Source organism: Oncorhynchus tshawytscha, linkage group LG03 (genome assembly GCF_018296145.1).
Source record: "Oncorhynchus tshawytscha isolate Ot180627B linkage group LG03, Otsh_v2.0, whole genome shotgun sequence".
NCBI classification, from domain to species: Eukaryota; Metazoa; Chordata; class Actinopteri; order Salmoniformes; family Salmonidae; genus Oncorhynchus; species Oncorhynchus tshawytscha.
In genome coordinates this window covers 55,939,728-55,954,282 of record NC_056431.1, presented here as the reverse complement: position 1 = coordinate 55,954,282, position 14,555 = coordinate 55,939,728, and the positions used below count along the sequence as shown (strand labels likewise).

The 14,555-nt window shown below is 40.7% G+C and overlaps 1 protein-coding gene across 3 annotated transcripts in view; it reads left to right on the top strand.

Annotated features, from left to right (window-relative positions):
* LOC112239171 (pre-mRNA-splicing factor CWC22 homolog) overlaps nucleotides 1-14,555 on the top strand; it is a 60,247-nt gene that overhangs the window by 29,093 nt on the left and 16,599 nt on the right. For all 3 annotated transcript variants that reach the window (XM_024407669.2, XM_024407665.2, XM_042319699.1), the window contains 4 exons: nucleotides 472-534; nucleotides 851-955; nucleotides 1,807-1,891; nucleotides 8,465-8,525. In XM_024407669.2, the coding sequence (XP_024263437.1) occupies nucleotides 472-534; nucleotides 851-955; nucleotides 1,807-1,891; nucleotides 8,465-8,525 (314 nt within the window). The remainder of the gene's footprint in view (nucleotides 1-471; nucleotides 535-850; nucleotides 956-1,806; nucleotides 1,892-8,464; nucleotides 8,526-14,555) is intronic.

Genomic DNA, 14,555 nt, shown 5'->3' with positions numbered 1-14,555 from the left:
ATTATACTGGTATAGCTGGGGGTTTCCTCTATCAGTCTCTCTATAGATGTCCCAGTGTGGAATGATGTTCTCTGAGAGGAGAAAAATCACAGCGTTCGCCTCTGCCCTCTATCTCACTCCCTCGCTCTCTCGTAAAAGAGGGTTATATTTTCAGGCTGACATTAAGATTCCGCTTCTATTTATTTATATTTGTTCAATTCAACAGATGAACATTTTCTGTAGCTTCAGCACATACACACTTGTCCTAATTGGAAAATCTATACAAGCGTTCCTTCAGGGTGCAAGAGAAGGGAAGAAAGCCATTATCACTTTAAGCTCTGATATGAAATGCATCCTAATACACAATGAGTGTGTTTTTATGGGTAATTACTTCTGATTGTGGCTCATTTGCAGTGATTTTAATTGTTCTGGAATGTAGTAATTGCAAACGAACGGTTGCTATTAAAAACAATAATGTTCTGTATCTTGCAGATGTCTTTAAGATGGATACAGACTTCTTGGAGAATGAGGAGAAGTACAAAGCAATTAAAAAGGGTGAGTTGCAAGATGGATGGATCACAATGTCAATTATTGCCTTAAGACAAAGCAAAACATTTGACTTTGAACTGAATATGGTTTAATGTGTAATAGGTTATTGTTGTCTGGCAGCTACCTAGCTCATGTTGCAGCTACTACAGTGTATAAAGTCTGTATGATCAACTGAATTCCACCATACTGTGCCATAATTTCAGATAGTTATTGTAAAAGATGGTCTCCTCCATGACGTACCTAGTTAAATAAATACAAATGTTGGAGAAAGTAATGTGTTTTAGTGTAGAATATGTCATATGACCATCTCTTTTCTCCACAGAGATCCTGGATGAGGGCAGCAGTGACTCTGGAGAGGATGCCAATGGAAGTGATGATGATGAAGATGATAATGATGGAGAAAAGGACGGGGAAGAGGGTGGAGATGGTATGCATACAACATCTTATTGATTTGAAAAATCACAAAGATTAACACAGAAGGACACTGACATTCAACAATTACAAAGAGTATGGTTCAAAACTCTAAACATGTGACAAGAGGAAGGATACTGTTAACAGTGCTTAGTTCAGTGACGCGTTCTGTACTGCGGTAACTTGGGGACAGTGGTGGTTATAGTGGTGGCCTTGGCTGTCCTTGATGGTCCCAGAGGTAATCTGCCCCAGAAATCTCATCATCCCCAGTGGCTCAGTACTGCAAAGGAAATGCACTGCATACCAAGACCATTAGGTAGGAAGGAGACCTCTGCTTCTCTGTGTGCATCCCAAATGGCACCCCATTCCCTATATAATGCACTATAATGGGTTCTGGTCAAAAGTAGTCCCTTCTATAGGGAATTGGGTGCCATTTAGGGATGCGCATGGTCATTTCTCAGTGTCTCCATGCTATCCCATGGCAAGCAAGAGATCGGTCACTGCTTTTACGTTTCACTGACTGCTCTCTCCTAGATGGTCTGTCAGAACACTTCGGCACTCTATTCATTAAACTTTGTATCAACTTGAATTACCCCAGTTTTATTATTATAATACATGCCACTTGGCCACTTTTATCCACAGCGACTTCAGTAAGTGCATTCATTTTTAGTATCTTGCGGGAATCAAACACACGACTTTGGCATTGGCAACGCCATGCTTGGGAAATGGAAATAACTCCCAAAAGAATGAGTGAGATAAACAGATTGACCTCTGTGTGGAGACCGATAGCATGACAACACCTGACAGTGTAACAATCAATACAACCCTCCTTCATCCTTATAACTATGTACTGTTTTACTTTTATAGAAGCAGAGAAAGTCACCATCTTTGACCAGACGGAAGTCAACCTAGTCGCATTTCGCCGTACCATCTATCTCGCCATCCAGTCAAGGTGGGTAGTTGGGCTGTGCGTGTGTGTGTGTTAGGGCTGCACGATATGTGCCAAAAATCTATTTGTTTACCGCGATTTATAAATTTTTATTGCAATTTAGATCAAAACACTTTGATCACCGGGACAGCCCATACGGAAAATATGTATGAACGCATGACTCTAAGTCACTTTGAATAAAAGCTTCTGCTAAATGGCATATATGCCTTAAAGTATTCATACCCCTTGACTTATTCCACATTTTGTTGTTTCAGCCTGAATTCTAAATGGATTAAGTAAAACATTTACTCTCACCTTTCTACACACAATACCCCATAATGACAAATTGAAAACACATAGTGTTAGAAATGTTAGCACATTTACTGAAAATAGAAATATCTAATTTACTTAAGTATTCACACCCCTTTGCTATGACACTCCAAATTGAGCACAGGTGCATCCAATTTGTTTTGATCATCCTTGATGTCACTTAGAACTTGGAGTCCACCAGTGGCCAATTCAACACACCTGTCCATATAAGGTCCGACAGCTGGCGGTGCATGTCATTGCAGAAACTATACCATGAAGTCCAAGGAACTGTCTGTAGATCTCAGAGATAAAATTGTGATGAGGCATACAGTACCAGTCAAAAGTTTGGACACTTACTCATTCCACGGTTTTTCTTTATTTTTACTGTTTTCTAAGTTGTAGAATAATAGTGAAGACCTCAAAACTATGAAATAACACATGGAATCATGTAGTAACCAAAAAAGTGTTAAACAAATTAAAATACATTTTAGATTCTTCAAAGTAGCCACCCTTTGCCTTGACGACAGCTTTGCACTCTCTCAACCAGCATCATGAGGTAGTCCCCTGGAATGCATTTCAATTAACAGGTATGCCTTGTTAAAAGTTCATTTGTGGAATTCATTTCTTTAATGTGTTTGAGCCAATCAGTTGTGTTGTGACAAGGTAGGGGGTGGTGTACAGAAAGCCCTATTTGGTCAAAGACCAAATCCATTTTATGGCAAGAACAGCTCAAATAAGCAAAGAGAAAGGACAGTCCATCATTACTTTAAGACATGAAGGTCAGTCAATCTGGAACATTTCAAGAACTTTGACATTTTCTTCAAGTGCAGTCGCAAAAACATCAAGCGTTATGATGAAACAGGCTCTCGTGAGGACCGCCACAGGAACGGAAGACCCAGAGTGCTCTGCTGCAGAGGATAAGTTCATTAGTTACCAGCCTCAGAAATTGCAGTCCAAATAAATGCTTTAGAGTTTCAAGTAACAGACACATCTCAACATCAACTGTTCAGAGGAGACTGCGTGAATCAGGCCTTTATGGTCAAATTGCTGCAAAGAAATCACTACTAAAGGACATCAATAAGAAGACTTGCTTGGGCCAAGAAACACGAGCAATGGACATTAACCTGGGATGATGAGTCCAAATTTGTGATTTTTGGTTCTAACCGCCATGTCTTCGTGAGACGCTGAGTAGGTGAAAGAATGATATCCGCATGTGTGATTCCTACAGTGATGCATAGAGGAGGAGGTGTGGGGGTTACTTTGCTGGTGACACTGTCAGTGATTTATTTTAGAATTTAAGGCACACTGAACCAGCATGGCTACCACAGCATTCTGTAGCGACACGGCATCCCATCTGGCTTAGTCCCACTATCATTTGTTTTTCAGCAGGACAATGACCCAACACATCTCTCGGCTGTGTAAGGGCTATTTGACCAAGAAGGAGAGCGTTGAAGTGCTGCGTCAGATGACCTGGCCTCCACAATCACCTGACCTCAACCCAGTTGCGATGGTTTGGGATGAGTTGGACCGCAGAGTGAAGGAAAAGCAGCCAGCTCAGCATATGTGGGAACTCCTTCAAGACTGTTGGAGAAGCATTCCAGGTGAAGGTGGTTGAGAGAATGCCAAGAGTGTGCAAAGCTGTCATCAAGGCAAAGGGTGGCTACATTGAAGAATCTCAAATGTAAAATATATTTTGATTTAACACTTTTTTTGGTTACTACATGATTCCATATGTTTTTTTTCATAGTTTTGATGTCTTCATTATTCTACAATGTAGAAAATAGTAACAAATAAAGAAACCCTTGAATGAGTAGGTGTGTCCAAACTTTTGACTGGTACTATATATCGGGGGAAGGGTATACAACATTCTTGAGTGTTAAAAGTTGGGAAATAGATGTATGGATTTTCCCAGCCTAGACCTAACAAACTGGGGAATTGGGCAAGAAGGCCCTTGGTCAGGGAGGTGACCAATCACTCCTGAGAAAAGGCACATGACAGCACACCTGGAGTTTGCAAAAAGACACATGATAGAGTCTGAGAGTGTAAAACAAAATATTATGTGGTCTAATGAGACAAAAATGTAACTCTGGCCTGAATGCTAAGCATTATGTCTGGAGAAAACCAGGCACAGCTCATCACCCATCTAACACAATCCCTACCATGAAGCATGGTGGTGTCAGCTTCATGGTGGTGTCAGCAAACGACCTTAGACTGTGCCGAAGGTTTACGTTCCAACAGGACAATGCATACAGCCAAAGCAAAGCTGTAATGGCTTCAGAACAAGAATGTGAAAGTACTTGAGTGGCCCAGCTAAAGCCCAGACTTGAATCCCATTGAAAATCCGTGGAATGACTTGATGATTGCTGGTCACTGCAGCTCCCCATTTTACTTAACAGAGCTTGAGAAAATCTGCAAGAATGGGAGATAATCCCCAAATCCAGATGTGCAAAGCTGATGCAGACATACCCAAGACGACTCACAGAAGTTATGGCTGGTGTTTGGCATGACAACGGATTTTTAAAAAAAAAATAGTAATTGTCACAGGGTAGAAACCAAGGCTGTAGTCATCGCCAATGGTGCTTCTACAGAGTATTGACTCGGGTGTGAATACTTGTGAATTAGATTTCTGTATTTCATTTTCAATATATTTGGTATTTCTAAAAATACATTTTTAATTTGTCATTATGGGGTATTGTGTGTAGATGAATGAGAGAAAAGAACAGATTGAATTCAGGCTGTAACACAATGTGGAATAAACTGAGGAGTTTGAATACTTATTGAAGGCAGTTTGTGTGTGTGTGTGTGTGATGTGAACCATTGGAATCATAGAAATAGAATGAGTAGCCTATGGACATTTATATGGCTGGTGTTCGGCATGACAATGAATAAAAAATACCTTATAGAAGGAGTTGACAGGGTAGAATCCAAAGTGTTGGTCAGTGTTTCCCAGGAGACCCGAAAAACATTTTAAATAGAGCTGTTATATTCAGACAAGATTTTAAAATACGCTTCACGTGTTCTTCTCTGACTCAGAACATGTCGTTGCACAAACAACATGCGGCCTCAGTCACTGGCAGCAGCCTGTATTAGAGAAATTAACATAAGAAGCTAACATGTTTTTGGGGATTCACGTGGTGTGGGTCTTTAACCAACTAGCTGTTTGCAGAGATAAAGATACAAAAACAAATAGTCTAATACAGGAAATGTGGATTGACACGAAGAAGCAAACAAGCATGCCGACTCAAGCTGAGTGAGTGAATCTAACAGCCAGCTGTGCCTGCTTGAGTGACAAGGGTTTGTGTCGGCAGTGACTTGGTTTGTGTCGGCAGCAAGCAGCTGCATGAAAGCGAGGGTGACTGGATAGAGACGTCAAAGACATTGCTATTTGCATATTGCACATGTCAACGTCGCAATTTCTATTAAAATTAAATGAATTGTGCAGCCCGCTTACTGCAGCCCATCCTCTGTTTCTTATCCGTTATCAGGATCTGGTTAGCATGGTGTGTGTGTTTCCTATAACCTCAGTCTTGTGTGTGTGTGTGTGGTGTGTGTGTGTGTGTTAAAAGGATAGCCGTGCTGTAATGTTTGCCAGCGGTCACTGAGCCCTCCCAAGTCAGGTGAAGTGGTGAAATGATCACATTTTGAAATTCAAATGAACCCTCAATTTGCCTCTCTCGTTCCAAATTTCAGCATCATTCTGCTAGTTTTTACACTACTTACATTGCATACCCCATACAAATGATTCTGCACATGACTTACTGCCTGCTTTGGCCCCAAAAAACTTTTTGATGCATTTTAATATTGATAAATGCAGATTTTCACTCTTTCACAGGTTTTATAGGGTGAATGCAGAGTGCATCTGCAAGTTAGCTATAATTTTTGCAATGATTCACTGATATGACTCAATCACCCTTATTGAAATCCATCTTATTTTTTGTGTGTGTCCGTGCAGCCTGAATGTTTTTTCTGTTAAGAAAAGTAAACTAGATCTGCCAAACCACAGAACAGAATGGGAAAGGGTCCAGATCCAGGGATGTTTTCAGGAGAAATGGGGCAGTAGACTTTTCCTCTGGGCCTAACCTAGATGGCTGAAAATCACTGCATGTCCACGGCAGATAGACAAGTCTCGAATGCAGTGTAGTTAAAGCTGTATTTGCTGAATGTCGTTTTTCTCTTAATTGAATGAACATTTTTGTTTTGCACGCATTCATAATTAATTGGCATAAAATGTTTTTATAGGGTTAAGTTCTCAATTGCACAGACTTCTGCAGAGCAGAATTTAATAGCATTGTGCTAAGGGATGTTGGGGTAGATTTGAAGAGGAACAGACTTGTCATTGTCCAGAGAGACGGGGGTGTTTTAAACCATGTTTTAGTTACTAGCTAAAACATTGCTGTTAGGGAGACTGCTGCAGCAAGTGATGAAGTAGGCTATTCATTCATACGCAGCAGCCCTGCTGAATTCTAAGATCAGAACGCACCATGCTCTAGTTTCATCTTTTTGGGAAGTTTTCTCTCTTTGCGATGGATCTTTATCATTAAAGCACACTATAACAATACATTTTTCCAGGTAGTCCAATCACAGTTTCTTCCATTTTCTGCCTAATGAGTAAAACCTGGCCATAGAGGTCCGAGAGAATGGCAACCATTTTTGGCTATTTTTCTTAGTTTCTGTTTCTCTAAATCTGAGCTGGTCTTTTTCCAGCTGATGTAGGAAGGAGAGAACAGAGCAGACTTGCTCTCAAGATGTTGCAGGTGGAAGGATGACACACTGCAGAGCAATCCACTTACTCTCAGACACACCGCAATGTTTGGAAGAGCAGAGTGCATAGCCATCAACTGTCTCAGACATACTACCTCAGGGCCAGTCAGTGACCAGTCATATGTTGATGATGATGCTGAAAGCTCCTCTTCTCTTAAGCCCTTTCAGATAAGAGGTTATATGTGTTTGCAGTCTATTTTTCCTTGTTTCTGAATTAAACATCTTCAGGCCACTAATAGACAGGCTGAGTATTTGTATGTGCAGTGTAGGTCTCCCACATATTTGTATTACATGTGTTTGCATACTGCAATGCACCTTTGTATAAGCATGGGGACATAGACATTTGGCATATTTGTGGCCTTCCAGTAAAGGCAAGTAGTTTGTCATATTTTCAATAATTCTTCCATAATTTCTGTGATATACTCAAATCAGTTTCCGTTGACCGGCCGGCTTGTCTGTCTCCGTGTGATAAATGGCCACACTGTACTCAATCTGAAAGAGGTAGTGCTGTGGTCCTTGTTCTCTCTTAGCCTTTTCACATTGTGCCGACCTGAATCGAACTGGGCTGGCGTAGCTATTTTTGACTCACATTGGCCCAGTTCAACTCCACTTGGTGTGAGGTTTTCTGTTCCAGCTGGTAGAAAGGCAGTAGCATCAACACAGAGACAGGACTGAACTTTAGGAACCCTGATAAGTGATTACATAGGAAATTCGACGAGGCCTTGCTCTCTACTGTTTTACCTCTACGGATGCATGAATATAGCCGGTTTGATGCATAACCTGTGGAGTTCCACGCAGATCAGTGTCTCTTTCAAAAGGAGCTTATACAAATTGTCCTTTATGAATGTGATATAACATTTATGACATGTCACATGTATTGAAGAAGGCTATATAACTGTTACTGGGATTATCCAACCTCTGTGAATTAACACCGTCCCATCAGAATTCCCCTGTCTAGTCGTGGTAAATGAAATGGTCAGGACAGTTTTCTAGAGTGTTGTGTGGTTTTGGAACACGTGGATCGACACGTTGGCTCAGCAGTGTGTCTGTCTGGGTTTGTCAGCGGTTAGAGAAGAGATGCAGAATGCTGGTGGAAATGTATGAATGAAATGAGAGGTCCGTGGTGTTTACCACAGTTTTACACCATGTCTGCGGAATGCAGTCTTGCCTGCTTCCTAAATGCAGTTGGGTTGGATGGAATTTTCCAAAGTGATGAAACAACAAAATAAGACATTTATTTTCCCCGTGTTTGTTTATGGATATATAAAGTCTAAATGCGTACTGAATGTACTTCTAAAATAAACATGAGGGCAGATAAAGTTTATTTTTTCTGTGTGATAAGTTTTTAAAATTCCATCCAAACAAAGACATAACCCTGCCTAGTGCCTGGACACTCTGTCCTAGTCCATATGGCATGATAAAGATGTTTGGAATATGATAATGCAAACTTATGCACTTATTGGCTAATTATTATTGTCTTATTAAGTCATGATGAATAGTGAATACATGTTTCTCTTCTTTCAACAGTTTGGATTTTGAGGAGTGTGCCCACAAATTGATCAAGATGGACTTTCCTGACAGCCAAACAGTAGGTTAAAATACTTCTCCTCCCAATACCCTTCCACCAGTATACTTTCCCCCTAGCTGCCAGACTGACATATCATGGCCATCTAATCTAAAGAGCTTCCAGAGCTGTTTATTGAAATTCTTAGCTTCATCTAAATAGTTTCTGGTCTGCTGGGTTGTTGGATTCTTCAGTCACCCGGGAAGCATTTGTCATCTTAATTTCTTTGTTTTGCGTCTTCGCCAGGCCAAAGAAAGCCCTCCTTTAGGAACTGGGTGTTCCCCACTATGATTTAGCCGATCAAGTAGTTTGTTTCCCCGAAGTTTGCCATTTTTATTAACTGTGCCAGTTGTGGACATTGTAATAACAAGCTTCAATATCTTGTAGTCTTTACAGTAGAACCCCAGTAGAGCGGAGAGGTTTAGAGACATCCTACACACCGTTAATGCACCTACACGTTTTATGTAATGCAACGCAGTGATTTACTGCCTGTGATTTATGTTACCTTAAAATAGCTGTGCGATAGGTCATGTTTTCTCGTGGCCAGCCTACAGTACACATGTTTGTGGGTGGAAATAATATTATGTGTTCACTCATGTACCTGTACTCTGCAATATGTTTAGTCTCTTATGCAATTGTAAGTTGGCTACTTCCATAAGAAATAAGTGTTGAAAATAAAGCTATGATGTGTAAGTAAATAGTGAAAGAAAATATACCCAGGCGTCTTTGATACATCTGTCTTTTCCCTGCTTTATAAAGGAATCACTGAGGTGTATATCATGGGTACACTGTGCTGTATAGCCACAGGGCCAGCAGTTGTGTAACATATCAAATGGCTGCTTTTGTGAGCTTACTACTAGGTCACTTTTAACATCCAAATAATTCCTCAGTTTGTGCCCATCTAGGTATTTAGTGTAGGAATAGAGTTGTGCATGATGAAGTTTACAGCTGTATTCATATAGTACTATAGCTATACTGTTATTATTGTATTTATTTTTTGGGCTCGTGAATAAATTAAATACGAGACTACTTGGTTTATGTATTTGTAACGTGGTATTTTAATGAGCATGTTCTCTGAACCTATGGCTGTGTTTTGATCACCGCTTCTATATCAACATTATCTTTGAAAGCCAGGGTTCTGAAAAAGGGACGTTTCTTTATTTGCTGAGTTTACATTTTTCTTGAGTAGTCTTTTTAGGTGTCTCTTTCTCCCCTTCTCTCTTTCACTCTTGCCTACTATCCTTTCCCCTATCTCTGTTACCATAGCAGTCACAGATAATTAGAGATGGAAGAAGATGGAGAAAGGTCTTTGTATTAAATGCGTAGACGAAGGTCTTTACGTGAGGTGTGTGACTAGTGACTGAGTGCTGATGGGTTGTTCACACGGTGCTGTCATTTAGGGACAAGACACTTAAACCCGATTTTAAACAGGTTGACCTACATATTCGGCAGATCCTGTCTGGCTGAAATGCAAGGTCATTAGACTGGAGGGGAACACAATTGTGGTTGCTCTATATCCTCTTCATGATTTATTTACATTGACATTTTAGTAGGGCTGACCCCATTTCGTCGATAGGCTGTTGGTCACCCAAGATTTATTTTGTCATGGTGCACAAGACACCTGTCTCAGTGGACTAATACATTGTGGATGGCACTTTCCATCACCCTAAGACAGGGCTCTCTAACCCTGTTCATGGAGAGCTACTGTCCTGTAGGTTTCTGCTCCAACCCCAATCTGGCACACCTGATTCTAATTAGCTGGTTGATAAAATGAATCATGTTAGTTACAACTGGGGTTGGAATGAACCTACATGAGAGTAGCTCTCTAGGAACCGAGTTGGAGAGCCCTACCCTAAGACATGTGATACTGAAATTGTATATCGTTATATTATGTAAAAAATAATGAAGCAGCACTAATAAATCTAATACTATTTTATAACACATGCTTTCTCCTGTGTTGGATACGGTCACTGTTTCAGAACCGCGGACATTCTTCAGTGCGCAGTAGAATTGGCAACTTTCCCTATGTTGCTATGTGCATAATAGCAAAGGTAACCATCATAACCATCGGGGCGGCAGGGTAGCCTAGTGGTTAGAGCGGTGGACTAGTAACCGGAAGGTTACAAGTTTAAACCCCCGAGCTGACAAGGTACAAATCTGTCGTTCTGCCCCTGAACAGGCAGTTAACCCACTGCTCCTAGGCCGTCATTGAAAATAAGAATTTGTTCTTAACTGACTTGCCTAGTTAAATAAAGGTAAAATTAAAAAAAATATTGGGATTGAGAACAATGTGGCAGAGGCAGCAGACAAGAGGAAACAGCCCTTGCCTTAGCCTAATTGTCTAAGAAAGTTGAGGAGAGCGGAAACCCCAACTTAATTAGGTCTATAATTAATAGCGTAACTGTTAAATGTGCCTGGCTTTATAAATCATCCTACAGAAATAAGACATATTGCTTTGTTCCCTTTTTGAGTGTGTGTGGTTTAATAGCTTACCATGATCACCAAGCCTCATGCAACGGCAAAATGTTGGATAAAGCAATTTCACAGATTTGTCTGTTTTTTTATCTTTGCTATGCTATAATAAAGGCTTTACAATTGTTTTCGTTAGAGCAGACTGGTATTACTTTTAATTTATTTAGTGTTTACACTGTTCCAAACAGGCAGAATAATATAATAATCTAACAGTACCTGTTTGTCACACATAATATGCATGCAGCTCCTGCTCCTATATCCTCCCTTTTCTTGATTTCCTTATTGTTATTATTACAATTATTATAATAATAAGTAATGTCGCTATGAGTAGGCTTTGTATAGTATCTTTGTATAACCACCACCTAGCTGTAGGCCTGTTTAGTCTAAATACTGTAACTTACTTAGGCCTATTTCAATATATAAGCTACTGTATCAATCAATCATTAATTTGTTCATGCCATCACAGCATACGAGACATTCATGCAATTCACGAATGCGTGCAACTGTTTATTTTCTGCTGTAATAAAGGCTTTATATATTTTTTGGGGGCAGAACAGACTCTGGTACACTTATTTATTTATGATATTGTAATCTAAGAGCAACTGTTTGGCACACAATACTCACGCAAAGCTTGCTCCTATACCCTCCTTTATCTTGATCTCTAGTAGTTTCCACAAATAAGTCTGACTTCCCCTTTCCCTCCTGAACAACCAGTAAACATTTGCCTGTTTCAAGTTCCTTTTCACGTCCTCCGCATCCATTTTGCTGTCACTTGTTACTGTGTTCTGAATTTATGACCAATTTATTTATGTGATTTATGATAGGCTATAGGTCAGGCCCTATGTTTCACATGCATGAGATGTGTACATGTTTCACATAAAGAGAGCAAGGGTTGAGGGAAGGTTTTTCCAAACAAATAGACGATATCAGTGACAGAACTTGACAGGCAAAAACAAGTAAGAAACTAAATCGCTGAAATGTTGCAGCTTCAGCACGGACCGCGCAATAAACACTTGCTGTGGTGCCGTTTTGCTGCAGTAGAGGAGAGAGTGAGACAACGTGCGCCAGTCACACATTCACTCGTCATTTTTTAAGTGTGACCATCGGGCTCTTTTTTTGGGGTCATTTGTTTCTTAATTATTTAATCTAACAGTGTGCTTAAAACATCAGACAAGCTCGGTGCATATGTATTTGATTATATTCAAACACCTAGGGTGTGTGTCCAATATATGGAAAAATAAGGTTTAAAAAACAGGAGGACTCTCGGTCGACCAAGATGATTATTTATTTGAGTTGGACAGCCCTACATTTTATGCAGAGCGACTTGCAGGACCAAGGGCACATTGGCAGATTTTTTTTTGTTACCTAGTCTGCTTGGGGATTCTAACCAATGCCTTTTTGGTTACTGGCCACACGCTCTTAACCACTAGTCTACCTGCCACCCACGTTGAAGGCCAGTTTCCTGGATTCTGATTAAGCCTACTCCAGGGCTCCTTGAAATGGTGATTTTGAAATGATTTTGAACTTGAAATGGTGATTTTCCACTGACCATGCTGTTTAGTCCAGGACTAGGTTTAGGCTAATCTGGTTCAGATAAAACTGACCCTCAATGACTTTCAGTCCTCTGTGTCAATGTATAGTATAATGTCATAACTGGGATGAGCCTTTAAGCATCGTACCATCACCAGGCCAATATTGCTACATAGGCCTATATGACAGTCGCACAGTTTATTAGTCATTCATTTCTATGTGGTGTGAACTGTGACGCAAACTTAATAAAGTTGTGTGTGGATGATTATCAGTTCTATCACCTCTTTCTGTCTACTAGTCTGGCACCATGTAGCTGACTTGACAGCAGGCCTAATTATTGCCCTTTTATTATTATCAGCAGTGAGAGAGCGAACATGTCATTTTTTAAGGGGAGTGAATGAATAATTAATTCATGAATCAGTGTCAGTCGTTTCTACAGCTAGGTCTCTCGTTGTTCCCAGCACCCCTGCCTGCCTCTCCATGCTTCACCGTGAAGGTTTGTTCTGCTAGAAAAAAACAAAGATTGAGATTGTCGGCCCCGCTTTATCAATCAGAATCTGTGCTCTTAAATATTTGAAATGTTTATATGGAGATTTACACGTTTTACATGCATTTTACTTGCTCATACCGGAATGACATGCTTCCATAAAAATACGCTTGCTGTGAAATATATTGCAAAAATGTACATTTCAGCTAGGATTTATTTTTCACCTTGTGAACACAAAAAAGAAAGCACACCAATGTTATCAGTTTAGTCTTTCGGCTGATGAGTCTCCGATTGTCTAGGGTTGGTTTAGAAATTTTATGCTGTTGTATTTAAGAGTTTGTAGGATTTGTTTCATCTTCAGCCTCCTATGATGCTGCAGCGTGGAGTGAGACCCTTTTGGCCTTTATCTAGAGTGCCTTCGGAAAGTATTCCAGCCCCCTTGACCTTTCCCACATTTTTAGGTCACAGCCTTATTCTAAAATATATTCAATTGTATTTTTTCCTCATCAATCTACACACAATACCCCATAATGACAAAGGAAAAAATATATCTGTTTTTTATTTTGTTTATTTATTACAATAAAAACATGGAAATATGACATTTTACATATGTATTCAGACCCTTCACTCAGTACTTTGAAGCTCCTTTGGCAGAGACTACAGGCTCATAGGTATGACGCTACAAGCTTGGCACACCTGTATTTGGGGAGTTTCTCCCATTCTTCTCTGCAGATCCTCTCAAGCTCTGTCAGGTTGGACGGGGAGCGTCGCTGCACAGCTATTTTATGGTCTCCCCAGAGATGTTTGTTCAGGTTCAAGTCTGGGCTCTGGCCACTCGAGGATATTGAGACTTGTCCCAAAGCCACTCCTGCGTTGTCTTGGCTGTGTGGTTAGGGTAATTGACATGTTGGAAGGTGAACCTTGACCCCAGTGATGTCCTGAGCACTCTAGAGCAGGTTTTCATCAAGGATCTCTCTGTACTTCGCTCCTTTCATCTTTCCCTCGTTACTGACTAGTCTCCCAGTCCCTGCCACTGAAAAACATCCCCACAGTGTGATGCTATCACCACCATGCTTCATCGTAGGGATGGTGCCAGGTTTCCTCCAGACGTGACGCTTGGCATTCATGCCAAAGAGTTCAATCTTGGTTTCATCAGACCAGAGAATCTTGTTTCTCATGTTCTGAGAGTCTTTAGGCGGCATTTGGCCAATTGTCATGTGCATTTCACAGAGGAGTGGCCTCCGTCTGTCCACTGTACTGTAAAGGCCTGATTGGTGGAGTGCTGCAGAGATGGTTGTTTTTCTGGAAGGTTCTCCAATCTCCACAGAGGAGCTCATTCAGAGTGACCATCGGGTTCTTGGTCACCTCCCTGACCAAGGCCCTTCTCTCCCAATTGCTCAGTTTGGCAGGGCAGCTAGCTCTAGGAAGAGTTTTAGTGCTTCCAAACTGCCTCCATTTTAGAATAATGGAGGCCGCTGTTTTTTTGGGGGACCTTGAATGCTGCAGAAATGTGTTGGTACCCTTACCCAGATCTGTTCCTTGACACAAGCCTGTCTCTGAGCTTT